This window comes from Emys orbicularis, chromosome 12 (assembly GCF_028017835.1).
Source record: "Emys orbicularis isolate rEmyOrb1 chromosome 12, rEmyOrb1.hap1, whole genome shotgun sequence".
Classification (NCBI taxonomy): Eukaryota; Metazoa; Chordata; order Testudines; family Emydidae; genus Emys; species Emys orbicularis.
In genome coordinates, this window is record NC_088694.1 from 55,552,387 (window position 1) to 55,572,933 (window position 20,547).

At 49.6% G+C, this 20,547-nt stretch overlaps 2 gene segments (V, D, J or C); both read right to left on the reverse strand.

The window, feature by feature from the left end:
- Positions 1–2,651: 2,651 nt before the first annotated feature.
- On the reverse strand, positions 2,652–3,558 carry LOC135886450 (T cell receptor alpha variable 21-like). The segment is given in 2 exon segments: positions 2,652–2,995; positions 3,501–3,558. Coding segments are annotated over 2 exon segments (402 nt in total).
- A 14,688-nt stretch (positions 3,559–18,246) lies between these two features.
- LOC135886451 (T cell receptor alpha variable 27-like) lies at positions 18,247–18,809 on the reverse strand. The segment is given in 2 exon segments: positions 18,247–18,542; positions 18,758–18,809. Coding segments are annotated over 2 exon segments (348 nt in total).
- Between the last annotated feature and the right edge of the window lie 1,738 nt (positions 18,810–20,547).

Below are 20,547 nucleotides of genomic sequence, written 5' to 3' on the forward strand. Positions count from 1 at the left end.
CAAAATAAATTAGAATCTCTTAATATTCTGGGTCTTGGTGTAAACCTGTGTGGCTCCATCAAAGTCAATGCACCTACCCTGATAAGCAGCAACTGAGTGCCGGTTCCATTCTTGTGATATTCAGCACAGTATCTCCTGGAGAATGGAGAGGCCTCTTAGGTCGTCAGGGACTAGATCTGCTCTGGGGAACTGAGGCACCGAGCAGTCAGGGAGGGGGTTTCCACAGGAGCCAGGAACTCAACGCATATTGCAGTTTCAATGGGATTCGGGCACCTGACTCTGTTGGTCTCCTTCCAAAATCCAAGCCTAAGTCACTTGCCCAAGGTCAGGTCTCTGGTGGAGCCAGGAAATGAGCTCACGTCTAGTGGCTAAAGCACCAGACCTTCCTCATCCCCACATTATTATTATCTCAATACTGGAGTAACTCAGTGTAACTCTGTGACCTGTTCATTGTGCAGGAGGTCAGATTAGATCCTTACCGGCATTAAACTCTATGAATTATTATTATAGCACCTGGAGACCCAGCCGAGATCAGAGCCCCTCGTGCCAGGCGCTGTAGAGACACAGAGTACAAGACAATTCCTGTCCCCCAGAGCTCAACAGACAAAACCTCCACAACCATACAACAGAACTGAACTGAGCTGGGGGAGGGGCATTGTGCCGGACGCTGCAGAGACCCCCAGGAACTGAGATCCCTGTTACGCCGGGCACTGCATAGACACAGTGGGGAAAAGCCCCCGCCCTGATGAGCTCACAGTCTAAACAGACAAACTCCCCCTAGACTTACAGTAGAACTGAATGGACAGTATCACTGACAAGGCTGTCAGCTGCCTCTCCATTGCTGCTCCGGGTTACCCCTCAGCGCACTGAGGCCAAGGGATGGTGCTTTCCCCGGCCTCCAGGACAGCAATGCAAAATCTGTCTGCAGCCCTCCTTGTTGGAGGGATCAGACACATTAACGAGCCCAGCCAATCAGGGACAAGCCCCCAGTCTCCCTAAAACAGAACCATGCCCTGGAGTAACCCTTTGCCTCTGATGTCTTAGGAGAAAAGCTGCCCTCTGCCGGGCACAGAGACAATAGACAGGTGCAACTGTATTAACCTCAATCTCCTTCCTCTTCGTTAGAAATGCTGCCCCTTCCTGGCCAGAGACGTACACACTGAAGTGAATCCCCCTGTGGTTGTCACTGTTGGTATATTTTGTGTCGGTGTTAAATAGTTCCCTTTTCGCTGGGTTTAACACTCTGACTTGCCTCCCCCTGGACAAAGAGGTGATCCCCAGAGCTGGGCATCATGAGAATGGGCAGTGCCAGCTATGCACAAACACTCTGCCGCTGTCTCAGCCTTGTGTTGTAGAGGCGCAGTCTGTGGCAATCGGAGATCAGTCTCGGCTTAATCCTCAGTGTCTAATGCTCCCCCAAGAAAGGGGGCTATTTTGTGCCACAGGTGATAGTTCTTTCTACTGTATCTCCATTTCTGTTTCTTATGCCTGTCTCTCTCTCTCCCTATGTATCTATAAATCCACCCATCACTTTTCTTTCTTTCTTTCTTTCTTTCTTTCTTTCTTTCTTTCTTTCTTTCTTTCTTTCTTTCTTTCTTTCTTTCTTTCTTTCTTTCTTTGCATTTGTTTTTATATTTTATCTTTTAGTTTTCTTCCTCCCTCCAAACCTTCAGGCTCCTTAGATCATGGGTTCTCAACCAGGGGTGTGCCTACCCTGGGGGGTACACACATGTCTTCCTAGGGGTACATCAATTCATCTAGCTACCTGCCTAGCTACTTGCCTACATGCTACCTAAAAAGCGCCAGCGAAGTTGGTACAAACTAAAATTTCATCAGACAATGACTTCTTTATACTGCTCTATATACTATACATTGAAATGTAGGTACAATATTTATATTCCAGTTGATTTATTTTACAATTATATGGTAAAAATGAGAAAGTCAATATTTGTTCAGTACTAGCATGACTGGGACACTTCTGTATTTTTAGGTCTGATTTTGTAAACAAGTAGTTTTTAAATCCTCAGTGTCTAATGCTCCCCCAAGAAAGGGGGCTATTTTGTGCCACTGGAGTATCTTATGTATCTCGATTTCTGTTTCTAATGCCTGGCTGTCTGTCTTTCTCCCTATGTATCTATAAATCCACCCATCTCTTTTTTCTTCTTCTTTTTCTTTCTTTTCTCCCTGTTCATTTGTTTTTCTATTTTATCTTTTCATTTCCTTTCTCCCTCCAAACCTTCAGGCTCCTTAGATCAGTGGTTCTCAACCAGGGGCACATGAGAAAGTCGGCAATCATTCAGTAACAGTGTGGCTGACACATCTGTAGTTTTACGTCTTATTTTTGTAAGCAAGTAGTTTTTAAGTGAGGTGAAACTTGGGGGTACGCCAGACAAATCCAACTCCTGAAAGGGGAACACTAGTCTGGAAAGGTTGAGAGCCACTGTCTTAGGCGTCTTTCCCGAGGAGGTATTCCCCAAGTGCATTCCCTCCTCAGCCTCTCTGTCTCAGCTCCGGACCTGTGCGATGCGGATCCTCGCACTGCCCTGCCTCACCAGGGTGCTGGGGGCTGACCATGTCAAGGAAGGCGAGGCACGCTCAGAGATGCACTGTGGAAGAAGTAGGTGGTGTTGTCCCGCCAGCCAGCCTGACAGTTACCCTCCAGCTGGGGAGTTTTTGCACAGGCTGCCAGTGCTCCTGTGTCCCCGTGTCGCCACGGCGCAGAAGTAGGTGGCTGCGTCTCCCAGCTGTGATTCTCTGATGTGCAGCGAGCTCAGCCGCTTCCCCTTGTCCAGCTCCACGGTGAGGTTGGGCTCCTTGGTTTGTTTCCCATCAGACACCAGAATCAGCAGGGAGACAGGCTGGCCTCCGGGAAGCTGCCTGAACCACTGCAAATTCCTGAACGTGCTCGTCGTGTAGTGGCAAGAGATGCTGCCGTTCTGCCCTTCCCAAGTGACCGCAGACAGGTTCTGGTGCACCTCGGTCTGGCAGCTCCCCCCTGTGGGCAGAAGGCAAAAGACACACCCCACAGATATCAGGGCACCGCTGCCCCGTTCACACACTGGCCGGATGCGAAGCCCAGGGGAGTTTCTCTTCATTTTCAGGGGCTTTGCATCTGGCCCACGACTGCTATTTTCCTATATTGCTATATTCCTAGATAGCTATAATCTGGGGTTAGGGGTTGGGGTTAGGGGGTTAGCCCTAGATTATTGCTGGCTGCGAGATTCCCAAAGGCACAATAATAAGAGACATCCCCTGCCCCCAAAGAGTTTACAGTTTAAATAGTCAAGCAAAGGGTGGGAGGGGAAACCGAGGCACACAAAAGGGAAGGAACTCCAGCAGGCCAGAGCTGGGAATTGAACCCAGGAGTCCTTATCCCCATCCAGTACAGAGAACGGTGCCTGGTTTGCAAAGCAAAGGGAGAGTCAGGGAATTAGTCCTTGTCTCTTAAATCCACCATCACGTTCAGCGTCTTCTGTCGCGTTTCCTGCCCCCAGACTTACAGTGAATGTTCACCAGCAGTAGCAGCAGGCGTGGGAACAGCTGCCAGGGTCTCCCCATTGTCCCTCAGCGAAGAAGCTGTCTAGCCGGGTGTTCCCCGTTCAGTACAAAAGGTTCAGCCCCCTCACGGTAGAGTTACTTCTCCCTCTGGGGCAAATTTACCAGCTCCGCCTCCTGAACTAGGAGCCTCTTTGGTACCCGCAGCATCAGCTCCGGGTGGCCTAACACAGCCAGGAAATGAGTCCCAGGGAGTCACTTTGTAGAACTGCTCTGAGCAAGTGGGTGTTGTGAGTGGGCGGAGCCTGGCTTCTAGACACAGATGGGTTGTGGGGAAGAGCGGGGGTCTCTTTCAAATTCGCATCCTTCCTGGGGCTACACCGCTTTACAGCGCCATGTGAATGGCCCCCAGGACTACAGACAGGGCCGGCTTTAGGTTTTTTGCTGCCCCAAGCAAAAAATTTTTTGGCTGCCCCCCGTCCCAGCCCTGGGCTCCTCGCCACACCCCCCCCCCCGCTGCCCCAGCCCTGGGCTCTCCCCCCCGCACACACACCCTGCAACCTCAGCTCTGGGCTCCCTCATTCCCCCTCACCATTGCCCCCACACACACACCTCCTGCCACCCGAGCCCTGGGCTCTCTCCCACCCCACACCTGCACCGTCTTTCCGCCACAGCCCTGGGTCACTGGTAACTCGCTCCCAGGGCGGGTCATTCAGCAGGAATTTTAGATGTGCACAGAACACAGACAGGATTGGTTCCCATATGGTTACAGAACTGCAGTAAAGTGGAACAATTTTCAGCTTGTGTGATTGGAGGATATCTGGATGCATGTTATAAGACTGTCCTCCATAAATGAGGAAAAGTTGAGGTGCCTTTATTATTCTTTTGTTCCACTCTTTCTTTCTATGGGGAATTTGCCAATGCAATATCACTGTCTTCCTTTTAAACAAACAAACAAACAAACAAGGCAATGGCTGTTGAAAATAGCAATTCCAGTCCTAATAACCACTGGGAATCATTTCTTGCTTAATGTTATCCTACTTTTTCTACAGCAAGTTACAGTGGATCAGTATATTTGATTTGGGAGAAATGAAGTAACAGCTGCCCAAACTGAGCTTGAGCACTCCTGAATTTTGAGGTGTTCAAATCTGGAAGGCAGATGCTGGGGGGGGGGGGGGGCCTGTGGCACCGCGGGGGAGCACGGCAGCATGTATGCAGCAGTGTGTCTGGTGCTGCGTGGAGACAGACACGCTGGTCTGTGTGACACGGTAAGAGGGCTGGGGGGTTGGATGGGGTGGAGGTTTGGGGGGGCAGTCAGGGGCAGGGAGAGGGGGGGTTAGATGGGTTAGGGGGTTGGGGGGGCAGTCAGGGGACAGGCAGTGGTTGGATAGGCATGGGAGTCCCGGGGGTTTGTCAGGGGACAGGTAGGGGGTGGGGTCCTAGGGGGGAAGTTGGGGGGGTCTCAGGAGGGGGCAGTTGGGGACAAGGAGAAGGGAGGCTTAGATAGGGGGTGGGGTCCCAAGGGGCAGTTGGGGGCAGGGGTGATCAGGGGACAGGGAGCAGGGGGGTTGGATGGGTTGGGGTTTCTGTGGGGGGCAGTCGAAGGGAGTGGATGGGGCAGGGGGGCTGGGGGGGGGCTACCCTCCCTCCCCGTGGAGTGTCCTATTTTTTGAATGTTAAAATATGGAATCCCTACTCACAGCGCAGCTCTCCATTCACAGCAGGCTGCAGCATGAGGTCTCAGCTTCCTCACTCCCTCCCCCTCTTTCCTGTTGGTAGTGGCCAAGGGAATGCTGGGAAATGTAGTTCTTTCCCTGCTCCAGGGCTGGCTCTATAGGCAGGGAGCTAACCAAGGAACTACAGCTCCCAGGGCCCCCTGTTGGTTCTCAGCTCCCAGGCTGGATCCCTGCCGCCCCTGCAAATGGGCTGCCCCAAGCACGTGCTTGCTTTGTTGGTGCCTAGAGCCGCCACTGTTGGTGGGGCGGCGTGGGGCGGAGGTGGAGAGAGAACTAGATGTCTAGAAACTCCAGAAAGTGTCTCATTTCTGGAGCGTTCCTGTCGGTGCGGCAGCGCCCTCTGTCGGGCTCTTGTCTGAGCTGCACAGGGATACGGGGGAGCAGAAGTTCTGGCTTCCATAGCGGAGTCGCGGTTTCTAAAGCCGAGGTGGGCAAACTACGGCCCGCGGCTCGTCCTGCCCGGCCTTGAGCTCCCGGCAGGGGAGACTAGCCCCCGGCCCCTCCCCCGCAGTCCCGCCGCCGCGGGGGCAGCGCTCTGGGCGGTGGGGCTGCGAGTTCCCGCAGAGCAGCGCCGCGGCGCGTCTGGCTCCAGCTGGGAGGCGCGGCTGCCAGACATGCTGATCCGAGTGGCATGGTAAGGGGGAGGGAAGGGGGCCGGGACGTTGGTTAAGGGGCAGAGGGCCCCGGGGGGCAGGCAGGGGGCAGTTGGATGGGCGGAGGTTCTGGGGGACGGTCAGGGGACGGGGGACGGGGGGTTGGATAAACGTGGAAGTCTGGGGGCCTGTCAGGGGGCGGGGGTGTGGATAGGGGTCAGAGCAGTCAGGGGACTGGGAGCAGGGGGGTTGGCTAGGGGGTGGGGTCCCGTGGCGGTTGGGGGCGGGGGTCCCGGGAGGGGGCGGTTAGGGGACAAGGAGCGGGGGTTGGATGGGTGAGGGGTTCTGAGGGGGCCAGTCAGGGGACGGGAAGTGTGAGGAGTCAGAGGCCAGGCTGTTTGCCGAGGCACAGCCTTCCCTACCCCGTCCTCCATACAATTTTGCAACCCCAATGTGGCCCTCGGGCCAAAAAGTTTGCCCGCCCCTGTTCTAAAGGGAAGGAGAGTGGGGCGGGGGGGGGGGGGCGGCTAGTTTATTTTTGTTTGTTATTGCTATTGAAACGCGGGTTATCTTACAGCTTTGAAGCCAGAGATATTTTGCATTTCGCTCCATTAAGGGAAGACGGTTTCCCAGTGGTTATGTTTAGTAATGAACTTTCCTTGAGAAAGTATCCCGTAGGAAGAAAACGAAAGAAAATGAATTTATGTCTCGGATTTCTTGTAATCTAGACACCACAATGAACACATGTGCAATGACTCCGGATTTACTCTGATCTTCACACAGCTGTCCCATGATCTGAAGACCTCCTTCCCCTTGAGAAGGGGGTAACCTGAGGGGAGGGAGAATTTTCATTTCCGCTTGTCTCCTCTCCTGCAGACCTTCCACGGATTGACTCTGCCTCGGTATATTCCTCTGCGAGGGAGAGAAAAAACGGAGCTCACCATGGCCTCAGAGAGTGGAGCTGCTCTGTGGAGCCTTCTCCTCACCTTTGCTTTTCTCTGTGAGTGAAACAAATATTTTCTCGTTCTAAAGGGTAAAAAGATGCAGAATCTTGGAAGTCAGTGAAGGGCAAGATTTCTTAGCTCTTCTTCATTCCTCTGCCAGTAGATTTCTTTCTATCTATCTGTTTATCTATCTGTCTATCTATCTAAACAACTACTGCACACGTCAGGAGTGAGGGGTCTGCCAATGGGCCATATTTCAGCATCTGATGTATTTGGACAGTAATATTGCTTTGGAGTTATTTGTTAGCATTTCTTGTCCTGCTTTGTAAGATTCGGGAAGAGAACAGAGAGAAATATAGAGATGTTGATGGAAGGATCTCTATCTATCTGTATCGATATATAGACATGTAGAAATAGATACTGGGGATAGAACAATAGAGTGATGGACCGAGGCTGCAGAGGGAAGCCTGGATAGATAGATCCATAGATAGACAACGTAACACTCTCATAATCTTCGCTGATTTACACCAGCTGGGGACATAGCTCCATTAACTCCAATAGACCACTGCCAATTTAGGAAAGCTGAGATCTAACCCCTTGAAAACACAGAAAATTGGTAAGTAAGAGACTCTGGGAAGCAAGTCTATGCGGAAAAACAGAGCAGGAGAGTTTGCAGTTTTTTTAGAGAGATATTAATAGGAGCACAGGAGGAAACTATCCCAACGTAGAGGAAAGTTAGGAATTGTGGTAAGAGGCCACCTTGGTTTAACCAGGAAGTCTTCAATGACCTGAAACTCAAAAAAATAAAAAGTCAGGCAAAGAGTAGAAACTAGATTAAATTACAAAGGATGAATATTAAAAAACCAAGAGCATGTAGGGACTAAATTAGAAAGGCCAAGGCACAAAATGAGATTAAACTAGTTAGGATCATAAAGGATATCAAGGCAGTATTTGACAAATACATAAGAGAGAGGAAGACCAAGGACAGGATATACCCTTTACTCAGTAAGGATGGAAAGACTACAACAGAAAATGCAGCAATGGCTGAATTGTTCAATGCCTTTTTTGTTTCAGTTTCCAACAAAAAAAATTAAGTGATCAGGCAGCTAACATAGTGAACATCAGTGTAAATGGGGTAGGATCTGTGGCTAAAATAGGAAAAGAACAAATTAAGAATTACTTAGACAAGTTAAGTGTCTTCAAGACAGCAGGGCCTAATGAAATACAACCTAGAATACTTAAGGAACTGGCTAAAGCCATTAGCAATTTATCTTTGATAATTTATGGAGGACAGGACAGATACCAGAGGACTGGAGAAGGGCAAATATAGTACCTAGCTTTAAAAAGGGCAATATGGAAAACTTGGGGAATTATAAACCAGTAGGCTTAATTTTAGTATCTGGAAAGATAATGGAGCAAATAATCAATCAATCTATTTGTAATCTCCTAGATGAATATAAGGTAATAAATAACAGTCAACATGGATTTGTCAAGAAAAAATCATGGCAAACCAAGGTAGTATCCTTCTTTGACAGAATAACAAGTCTTGTGTATAGGGGAAAAGCAGTAGATGGGATAAGTCTCAACTTTAGTAAGACTTCTGATACTGTCTCACATAACTTTCTCATAAACAAACTAGAGAAATATCACCTAGACCAGGGGTTCTCAAACTTGGTCCATGGCTTCTTCAGGGTAATCCCCTGGCGGGCCTTGAGACAGGTATGGCCAATCACAGCTCCCAGTGGCCGTGGTTCGCCTTTCCCAGCCAATGGGACCCGTGGGAAGCGGCGCGGTCCAGGCCACCACTTCCCGCAGCTCCCATTGGCCAGGAACAGTGAACCGTGGCCACTGGCAGCTGCGAGTGGCCGTACCTGTGGATGCTCAGGTAAACAAAGTGTCTCAAGGCCCACCAGGGGATTACCCTGAACAAACCACAGACAAGTTTGAGAACCAATGACCTAGACAAACCTACTGTAAGGCAGGTGCACAACTGGCTGGAAAACTGTACTCAGGGAATAGTTATCAAATATGGTTCACAGTCGCGTTATTAGGGCATATGACAAAGGCATCTGTCCTGGGTCTCATTCTATTCAGTATCTTCATAAACAGTTTGGAAAATGGCACAGAGAGTACCTTTATAAAGTTTGCAAAGGATACCAAGCTGTGAGGGGTAGCGAGCACTTTGGAGGACAGAATTAGAGTTCAGATCTTGACAAACTGGAGAAGTGTTCTGAATTAAATAGGATGAAATTCGATAAGGGTAAATACCAAGTACTCCATTTGGAATCAATTGCACAAATACAAAATGTGAAATGAGTGCCTAGGAAGGAGTACTGCAGAAAAGAATCTGGGAATTATAGTGGATCACAAAATAAATATTTATCAGCAATGTAATACAGTTGCAGAAAAAGTAAACATCATTCTGGAATATATTAGCTGGAGTGCTGTAAGCAAGAGAAGTCATTCTTCCACTCTACTCAGCCCTGATAAGGCCTCCACTGGAGTATTGTGACCAATTCTGAGCACCACACTTCAGGAAAAATGTGGATAAAGTCCAGGGGGCAGCAACAAGGTCTAGAGAACATGATCTCTGAGGAGAGAGAGAAATAATTGTGTGTTTCATCTGGAGAAGAGACGGAGGGGAGCCATGATAACAGTCTGCAAGTCAGTAAAAGGTGGTTTTAAAGAAGAAGGTGATAAATTGTTCTCCTTAACCACTGAGGACAGGACCAGAAATAATGACTTTAAATTGCAGCAAGGGAGATTTAGGTTGACATTAGGAAAAGCCTCCTGTCAGGTTGTCAACCACTGGAATAAATTAGCGAGCAAAGTTGTGGAATCTCCATCATTGGTGGTTTCTAAGACCAGGTTAGCTAAACACCTGTCAGGAATGATCTAGATCAGGGGTTCTCAAACTTGGTCTGTGACTTGTTCAGGGTAAGCCCCGGCGGGCCGTGAGACGCTTTGTTTACCTGAGCATCCGCAGGTACGGCCGCTCGGAGCTCCCAGTGGATGTGGTTCACTGAGAGCTGTTTTTCAAATCCTCCATTCGCTCACCCATGAACCACCCATCAGTGACTGTCTCCCTAGCATTCACAGTCACCAGGCGGCCAGCCCGCTCCAGGGGAGCTGCTGGCACCACCGGAAGGTTTGGTAAGCACCGGTGTAAGTCCAGGTCACAGTGGAGACGTCTCCTTCCTGCACAACCCATGACTCGGATCCCTAAACCAACAGGGACTCACAGCAGGAGACTGCAGGGAAATGAAATGACAGCATTAGAACGACGTATATCAGAGTGTTACAGCACCTGTTTAACCTAATGTCTGTCTGTCTGCCAGAAGCTGGGAATGGGCGACAGGGGATGGATCACTTGATGATTACCTGTTCTGTTCATTCCCTCTGAAGCACCTGGCATTGGCCGCTGTTGGAAAACAGGATACTGGGCTAGATGGACCTTTGGTCTGACCTAGTCTGGCCATTCTTATGTCTCTCTCCCAATCTATCTATATAGCTTTCTTTCTTCTGTTGCCTCTCTCTAATTTCTTAATTCTCCTATCTATCCACGTCCATCTGTCCTTCCCTCGGCATCATCTATCCATACATCAATCTGTTGTAAAATGCACAGTTTCCATCTCTCTCCCTCCCTCTCTCTCTCTCTCTCTCTCTCTCTCTCTTTCTCTTGATGCTCTTCTGAAGTCTTGAAAAAAGGAGGTAAGCAATGCCAACGAATGTTCCAAATCACTACAAATACTGAAATAGAACAGTGACACATCCAGTTGGCAGCCCCCTCTCTCTGTATGTGTGCAATAACTCTTAATCATCCTAAACCCCGAATCAAATGCTGCTTCAGCCATTTCTGATTCGACATCCCAGAAGCGAAGCAGCTGGGTTGGAAGAGGCCAGAGTATTCTGAACAGAGACTTACAGTAGAAGTGAAGAAAGACCCAAGGACATTTTCAGCCTCATGGCTCTGAGTTGAGTGGTGTTAATTTATTGACACCTGAGACATTCAAGGCACTGAGATACACTGGCTCCCTGTCTCGTCTCTGCCTGAGCTTTTTATGCCTCAGGCTCATCACATGACACATAACCCAGGTTGAGGTTCCATATCTGCCTCTGCTTGCCAGGCACCAAGCTGAACTGCCTTCTTGCCGCTCTGCAACCCTGGCCATAGGGACTCCTCCAGCGGCCTCATCCAAGAGAGTGGGAGTAAATTTGATGTGTGTAAATTTGACTGTATGAGTGAATTTTGTGTGGGTCAGTGGTGTGTGGCTGTGTCCAGAATATACTGGATTATATGTCTAATTTACAGGTCAAATGTCCAGGATTGCATGAGGATTTGGAATAATAGAGACTTGGTGGGATAACTCACATGACTGGAGTACTTTCATGGATGGATATAAACTGTTCAGGAAGGACAGACAGGGCAGAAAAGGTGGGGGAGTTGCGTTGTATGTAAGAGAGGAGTATGAATGCTCAGAGCTCCGGTATGAAACAGCAGAAAAATCTGCGAGTCTCTGGATTAAGTTTAGAAGTGTGAGCAACAAGGGTGATGTCGTGGTAGGAGTCTGCTATAGACCACCAGACCAGAGGGATGAGGTGGACAAGGCTTTCTTCCGGCAACTAGCAGAAGTTACTAGATCGCAGGCCCTGGTTCTCATGGGAGACTTTAATCACCCTGATATCTGCTGGGAGAGCAATACAGCGGTGCACAGACAATCCAGGAAGTTTTTGGAAAGTGTAGGGGACAATTTCCTGGTGCAAGTGCTGGAGGAACCAACTAGGGGCAGAGCTCTTCTAGACCTGCTGCTCACAAACCGGGAAGAATTAGTAGGGGAAGCAAAAGTGGACGGGAACCTGGGAGGCAGTGACCATGAGATGGTCGAGTTCAGGATCCTGACACAAGGAAGAAGGGAGAGCAGCAGAATACGGACCCTGGACTTCAGAAAAGCAGACTTTGACTCCCTCAGGGAAATGATGGGCAGGATCCCCTGGGAGAATAACATGAGGGGGAAAGGAGTCCAGGAGAGCTGGCTGTATTTTAAAGAATCCTTACTGAGGTTGCAGGAACAAACCATCCCGATGTGTAGAAAGAATAGTAAATATGACAGGCGACCAGCTTGGTTTAACAGTGAAATCCTTGCTGATCTTAAATGCAAAAAAGAAGCTTACAAGAAGTGGAAGCTTGGACAAATGATCAGGGAGGAGTATAAAAATATTGCTCAGGCATGCAGGAGTGAAATCAGGAAGGCCACATCACACTTGGAGTTGCAGCTAGCAAGAAATGTTAAGAGTAACAAGAAGGGTTTCTTCAGGTATGTTAGCAACAAGAAGAAAGTCAAGGAAAGTGTGGGCCCCTTACTGAATGAGGGAGGCAACCTAGTGACCGAGGATGTGGAAAAAGCTAATGTACTCAATGATTTTTTTGCCTCTGTCTTCACAAACAAGGTCAGCTCCCAGACTGCTGCACTGGGCAGCACAGTATGGGGAGGAGGTGACCAGCCCTCCGTGGAGAAAGAAGTGGTTCGGGACTATTTAGAAAAACTGGACGAGCACAAGTCCCTGGGGCCGGATGCGCTGCATCCGAGGGTGTTAAAGGAATTGGCGGATGTGATTGCAGAGGCATTGGCCATTATCTTTGAAAACTCATGGTGATTGGGGGAGGTCCCGGATGACTGGAAAAAGGCTAATGTAGTGCCCACCTTTAAAAAAGGGAAGGAGGAGGATCCGGGGAACTACAGGCCAGTCAGCCTCACCCAGGGCCGTAGCAACAAAGAACGTGGCCCCCTCCGAACGGTGGCCCCCTCCGAACATATGTCCGGGCGGGGCCCCTTACAATGCAGAAACTGGAATGCGGTATTTATTTTGCCACTTTTAGGGGCCCCCTTCCTTGCGGGGCCCCCTCCGGTCGGAGGGTACGGAGGGCGCTCGCTACGCCTCTGGCCTCACCTCAGTCCCTGGAAAAATCATGGAGCAGGTCCTCAAGGCATCAATTCTGAAGCACTTAGAGGAGAGGAAAGTGATCAGGAACAGTCAGCATGGATTCACCAAGGGCAAGTCGTGCCTGACCAACCTGATTGCCTTCTACGAGGAGATAACTGGGTCTGTGGATGAGGGGAAAGCAGTGGATGTGTTATTCCTTGACTTTAGGAAAGCTTTTGATATGGTCTCCCACAGTATTCTTGCCAGCAAGTTAAAGAAGTATGGGCTGGATGAATGGACTATAAGGTGGATAGAAAGCTGGCTAGATCGTTGGGCTCAATGGGTAGTGATCAACGGCTCCATGTCTAGTTGGCAGCCTGTTTCAAGCGGAGTGCCCCTGGGGCCGGTTTTGTTCAATATCTTCATTAATGATCTGGAGGGTGGCGTGGACTGCACTCTCAGCAAGTTTGCAGATGACACTAAACTGGGAGGAGTGGTAGATATGCTGGAGGGTAGGGATAGGATACAGAGGGACCTAGACAAATTAGAGGATTGGGCCAAAAGAAACCTGATGAGGTTCAACAAGGACAAGTGCAGAGTCCTGCACTTAGGATGGAAGAATCCCATTCACTGTTACAGACTAGGGACCGAATGGCTAGGAAGCAGTTCTGCAGAAAAGGACCTAGGGGTTACAGTGGACGAGAAGCTGGATATGAGTCAACTGTGTGCCCTCGTTGCCAAGAAGGCTAACGGCATTTTGGGTTGTATAAGTAGGGGCATTGCCAGCAGATCGAGGGACGTGATTATTCCCCTCTATTCGACATTGGTGAGCAGGGCCGGCTCTGGATTTTTGGCCGCCCCAAGCGGAAAAAAAAGAAAAAAAACCTGCGGCGCGACCGGAGTGCGGATGCAGGGGGACTGGCTAGCGGGGGGGAGGGGGAGGGAGCGGGCGGGAGAGAGAGAGAGGGGGGCGGCCAGGGCTACAGCGGGGGCGCTGCCACGCGGCCCCTCCCGCCGCGCCGCCTCCTGCCGCCTGCCGGGAGGGCTCCGCTCCTGTCGGCGGGGAGGGAAGGACGAGGACTGCCCTGCTGGGCTTGCTGCAGGGCGCTCAGGTCCTCCGCGCCGCCGCTCCCTACAGGGCGGCCGGAGCAGAACAAAAGAAAAAAAAAAGCGGCCGTGCCGCCCTAGGATTGGGCGGAATGCTGCCTCCTACAAGCTGCCGCCCCAAGCACCAGCTTGCTCAGCTGGTGCCTGGAGCCGGCCCTGTTGGTGAGGCCTCACCTGGAATACTGTGTCCAGTTTTGAGCCCCACACTACAAGAAGGATGTGGAAAAATTGGAAAGAGTCCAGCGGAGGGCAACAAAAATGATTAGGGGGCTGGAGCACATGACTTATGAGGAGAGGCTGAGGGAACTGGGATTGTTTAGTCTCCAGAAGAGAAGAATGAGGGGGGATTTGATAGCTGCTTTCAACTACCTGAAAGGGGGTTCCAAAGAGGATGGATCTAGACTGTTCTCAGTGGTACCAGATGACAGAACAAGGAGCAATGGTCTCAAGTTGCAGTGGGGGAGGTCTAGGTTGGATATTAGGAAACACTATTTCACTAGGAGGGTGGTGAAGAAGTGGAATGGGTTACCTAGGGAGGTGGTGGAATCTCCTTCCTTAGAGGTTTTTAAGGTCAGGCTTGACAAAGCCCTGGCTGGGATGATTTAGTTGGGAATTGGTCCTGCTTTGAGCAGGGGGTTGGACTAGATGACCTCCTGAGGTACCTTTCAACCCTGATATTTTATGATTATGATGTATGCTCATATTTGACATCAGTCTAGTAGAACAGTGGTGGAAAACTTCAGAACAATTTTATACAAATTTTCTGTAGATGTGAATGCTGAATGAACCTGCTATTTCCTTCCAGATAAGGACAGGTCACACTTTTATTAAATGTTATGTACAAATAAACACACTGGGTCTTCAAACAGTTCTATTATTTCACTTTTGATTGTGGGTTATGGGGACCCTTCTACTTTCAATCCATTTTATATTTCCCTGTGATTTGAAAATGCAGGCTGTAACTGTGAAGACTGCCTAAGGGTAGGCAGGGTTATTAATCCCTATAATTAATGGGGTTTGGGCATTCAGGATGGGATTCCAAAGCAGACTAAGAGAGTTAGGTGCCCAAATCCCTTTTAATTTAACCGGGATTTGATCATCCTTTGAAAATTCCAGTAACAATATAGCTCTGGGAGCTATTTTTTTAGGTATGCCTAACTCTTCTTAGCATACAGTGGTGTTTGCCCTGATTCTGTCTGATTAAATCCATGCACTGAGGGCTGAAGTACGACTTAAGTGGTGCACAGGCCTTTTTTCTGATCAACTGCACAATTGCAGCTGTGATTTTCAAAGGATCCATTGGGATTTAGGCACTTAAATCCCCCTTGAGTGTCAATAGAATGTGGGTGCCTAACACCGTGAGGAGCCTGTGACAATTCCAGCCTTCACAACCAGGGATTTATTCAGCAGGTTCATGGATTTGTAAGGCCAGAAAGGACCATTATGATCATGTGATCTGCAATCCTGTATCGCACAGGCCCGAGAATTTCAGCCAGTGCGCCCTACGCCTGAGCTATAGTATGTCCTTTAGAAGGAGAAATCCTGTCTGGGTTTGAACCATCCAAGTGAGGAAGAACCCACCACCTCGTTAGATAAGTTGATGCAATGGGTAACTGAAACATTCACTCTGGAAATTTTCTGCCTTATTTCTAGCCTGAGTTTGTCCTGCTTCAGTTTCCAGACATTGGATCTCATTCTGACTTTCTCGTGCTTGATTAAAGACCCCTCTGCTACCAGAAATCTTCTCCCAGTAAAGGCCCTTCCGGTCCTTGCATCACATTCTGCTGTGTCTCCTTCCAGCTCTCCCCTTTGTGGTGAATTTCTGAGCACAACTGAGGTGCTGATTCCCAGAAATCAGTTAGAGGTTTTCATCTCCAGGAACCCAGCTGCAGCACTTCCCTCTTCCCTCTCCCCTACACACACACAGACACAGACACACACACACACCTTTCCTGTCTGTGGTCTCCTTTTAACTTTGCGTGTAGGAGTCAGTTTCTCAGGGAAGGAGAAAGCTGTAGGATTTTTGTGCAGGGCTCCCTGTTAATCACATCACCGTGTGTCTCTATTGAAAGCACAGAAATACATGGCTGAGTCCCTCAGCTCCAAACCCGTGATCCTCAAACTGATGGAGCTTTCGGATTTCTTGACGTCCACAGAGCATCTCTCCCCAGCCTCATTCTTCTTTAATCCATCGGAATATTCCCAAAGTAGGAAAACAAGCTTTTCTGCCCGACGTTGTTTGTACTAATACACAGAATAATAGCTAGCATCAGTTTCCTAAATGCAGTCCAAGGTCACAGACCCACCCTCCAGGCCTGACGCTGCCGGCTGGGTCTGCGTTACAGCATCTTCCATGCTGGAGCCTGTTACAAAGAGAGGGTGAAGGAGAGGTTAGTCGTAGAATGTTGCCCCTGAATTTATTTATGGAGAGCGTCCCTCATTGATTATCCTGATGATGACAACAATCTTCATCGTCATCTTGGATCAGGCACTGACACTTATTTTTGATTTGCACAGCACCCACCCCTAGGTGGGAATCATGGGCTGTTGCAGCTGATTAATTATTGGTAAATATTTATTAATTATTAAATATTATTATATACTATTATTATATTATTACTATTCCACCCCACCATCAGTTTTACTCACATTCCCAGTGATTTCCATTGCAACTTTTTACCAATAGCAAGAATGGCCCAAGGACTGGGCAGCATTGCGATATTTTTCCGTTACATAAGAACAGGCATACTGGGTCACACCAAAGGTTCATTTAGCCCAGTATCCTGTCTTCCCACAGTGGCCGATGCCAGGTGCCCCAGAGGGAATGAACAGACCAGGGAATCATCAAGTGATCCACCCCCTTCATCCAAGGTTTTTCAAAGCTTCAGGCTGAGATTTTTTCAAAGGCGCCTAAGAGAACTAGGTACCCAAACCCGCACTTTGAAAACCCCTGCCCAGTTCACCAAGACTCCCCAACCCTCACTTCTAGTCTGGCTCTGAGTTAAGAAGATTCCAATTGTAGAGTCTCTATTTGCCAAGTAATACCAAAGCGGTCACAGCCCACAGTAGGTTTTCTTCCTTCATAATGAAAAGATTTTCCTCCTGCCCCAGTGTCACACTTTCTCTCTTCTTCTGCACCACAAGTCTTGTTAGCTCTCAGGCTGCTGCGTGGCCCTCGACATGACACCCGACGGGTCTGTGACAGCTCTGCTGCAAACAAGCAATTAGTGTTTCCTGATTGATTGGAGACTGGCAGCAGAGCCAAACTTCCTGGCGGAGTTAACCACTGATTGAGTGACAGCACCACCCCACTGGCAGATTGCAATCAGACCTGGCTAAAACGGGGCCCTCCCGCCTGAGCTCCTCAACCTGCTCCCTGCAGAACAGCGCCCCCTAGTGTCACATCGGGCTCAGCACTAGCTCTCAGGGAAGAGAGCCCCATAAAGAGCCCCCACCCTGCTGCCTGCAGCACAGCGCCCCCTAGCACCCTGCATGGGCACTGAGGTCAGTGCTGAGTCCCCCTCACCATCCCATGAATTATCAGGTGTCCCATCCGAATCCGATGTAAAGACTTCAAGGGATGGAGAATCCCTCACACCCCCAGGCAGGTTGTTCCTATGGTTAACTACCCACACTGTTAAAAATGTTTGCCTTATTTCTACTTGCTGGCCTTTGGATTCAGAGCTGCTGTTGGTGCCATTTATTAACTTTTGATATTATAATAGCACCTAGAAACCCAATTGAGATCAGAGCCTTATTTTGCTGGGCAATGCACGGATATATAGAGACAGTCCCTGCTCTAAGAAACTTACAATCTAAATAGAAAAGACAGAGAAAATATTATTAGCCACCTCCATTATACAGATGGGGAACTGAAACCCAGGGAGATTAGGGTTGGATTTTTTGTCCAAGGTGCCTATGGGAGTTAAGCACCTAATTCCTATAAAATGCTCTGACAATCTTGGCTCTGGCCTCCTAAGTGACCTTGCAGGAGTCGCTTCTTTGTACAGCGCCTAGCACCATCAGATACAATTTAGCAATAATAAGAAAGTTTCAGCAGGGATTGGGCGGCCCTTTGCAGCAAACTAGCTTCGGCTACCAGCTCACTGATGAGCAGGCAACATAAGGGCTCATTAGTGACCCCTGCTGGGTGTAATGGGGGTTAATTAGAAGGGCTGCCCCCCCCCCCCCACCCCCAGTTGTGGTGGTGAAGCAGGCAGAGCACTATTTAAATAGGGCAGGGCGCTCGTTAATGGAGAGAGACGGTCCTGGAGAGAGGTGTGAGGGGAGGCCCCCTGTGGGAAGCGCCCCTCCCCCAGCAGGGCTATAAACGCCTGTCCCCGTCTGCCCAAGGGGCTCTGTCCCACCCCGCCCCGCGCGCCCCCAGCGCCCCGCAGCCCCTCCCGGGTCACCCCCAGAGTTATTGGACAGGCTGCGCTGCGCCCTGTGTCACGGTGTCTCCACGGCGCAGAGGTAGCGGGCGGGGTCCCCCAGCTGGCAGCCGCGGATGTGCAGGGAGCTCCGCTTCTGCTCCGGATCGTGATCCGCAGTGAAATTCGGTTCTTGTGTCTCGCTCCCCTTGCCGAACAGCATCAGCAGGAAAAGGGGCCGCTCCCCGGGAGCCTGCCGGTACCAGTGTAAACGGGTGATAGCGCTGGAGTAAGTGCAGGTCACGGTGCCATTCTGCCCCTCGGAGACACCCCGCCATTGCGGGCTCTGCTCCACAGAGAGCTGCCCGCTGGCCACTGGGAATAACAGAGACAAGGGGGAACCGAGTCAGACACTGCCCCGAGCCACCTGCCCCCGGGAACCGCGGGACAGGGTGGGAAGAGAGACAGGCTGTGGGGGGAGAGACCGACCGATCTCCCCATTTCACTCCCTTCTTCCCCACCACACAGTCAATGAAATCCAGCCCCAGCTCCCTGCCAGTAACCAGCGGGTCTGTCTCCCCAGCCCTTACCCCACACGTGCATTAGCTGGATCACCCACGACAGCCCCCGCGGCCTCCCCATCCCTGCGCTCCCTGACAGCCCAGGGCGCGGGGACCCTGCTGGGTTCTCCCCTGGGGCTGGCCCGTGTGTTGGGGACTCCTCTGCTGGAGGGATCGGACACGTTCTTCTCCCCACCCCCCGTGTGCCCAGCCAATGAGAGACCAGCCCCTTCTCTCCCATCTCAGCCGTGTGCCACTGTCTAGAACTCCTTTCCGTAGTGCCCTTCACCCTGTGAAAGCTGCCCCCGTGTGGCCAAGTGTATAAGCGAGTGCAGAAATATTCAGTTCTTTTCAAAGGGGAGTCAGGTGCCCAACTCCCATTGACCCGAGTGTCCAAATCTCCTAGGCAGCCTCCATGAAGAAATGACTCCTCTCAATTATCAATCTAAAGATGTAGGGAGAGATTTCTCCAAAGTACCTAGGGGATTCAGGAGCACAAGTTCCATTAATACTGTCCAATTGATTTTTATTCTTAGAAGTCTACAAGAGTCCTTTAGTCTGGCCTCCTGTATTGCTATATCACAAGCCATTACATTTCATCCAGCTACCCATGTATTGAGCCCAAAACTTGTGTTTGCCTAAAGTATCTTCAAAGGATCACAGAAATGTGGGGCTGGAATTCATCTAGTCCCTCCCCCTGTGCTGAGGCAGGACCAACCTAGATCATCCCTGACTGGTATCTGTCCACCTGGTCCTATAAACCTCCATTGATGGGGATTCCCCAACTTCCCTGGGAAGCTTAGTCCAGCCCTTAACTACCCTGAGAGTTCGAGAGTTTTCCCGACTATCTAATCTCAATCTCCCTGCCTGCAGATTTAGCCCATTGCTTCTTGTCCTACCATCAGTGGACATGGACAACAATGATCACCGTCCTCTTTGTAACAGCCCCACATATTTGAAGACTGTTATCAAGTCCGTTCCCCCCCCCCCCGCCCCCAAGTCTTCTTGTCTTAAGACGAACCAGACCCAGTTTATTCGTTTTTCCTCATAGGTCAGGTTTTCTAAATCTTATCAGTTTTGTTGCTCTTCTCTGGACTCTCTCCAATTTGTCCTCAGCTTTCTAAAAGTGCAGCACCCGGAACTGGACATAGTACTCCAGCGGAGGCATCACCAGTGCTGAGTACAGCAGGAATCACTTTCCAGCTCTTCCAGACAACACTCTGTTAATGCACCCCAGAACTGTATTAGCCTTTTTCATAACTGCATCACATTATTGGCTGATATTCAACTTGTGATCCCCAATAAGCCCCAGATCTTTTTCAGCACTACAGCTGCCTAGGTAGATATTCCCCATTTTGTAGCTGTGCATTCAATTATTTTCCTTCCTAAATGAAGTATTTTGCACTTCCTTTATTGACTTTCAGCTTGTTGATTTCAGACCAATCTCTAATTTGTCACAGTCATTTTGAATTTTAAGCCTGTCCTCCAAAGCGCTTACAAACTCTTTCAGCTTGGCATCATCTGCAAATTTTATAAGCACATGCTCCAATCCGTTATCCACGTCATTAATAAAATATTGAATATGACTGGATACAGGACTGACCCCCATGGGACCCCACTAGATACGCCCTCCCAGTCTGACAGAAAACCGTTGATGACTACTCTTTGAATATAGTCTTTCAACCAGTTTTGCACCCACTTTATAGTAGTTTCATGTAGATGAGGTTTCCCTAGTTTGCTTATAAGAAAAACATGTGGGATTGTCTCAAAGACCTGACTAAAATCCAGATTATACCATGTCTACATCTTCTCTCAATCCA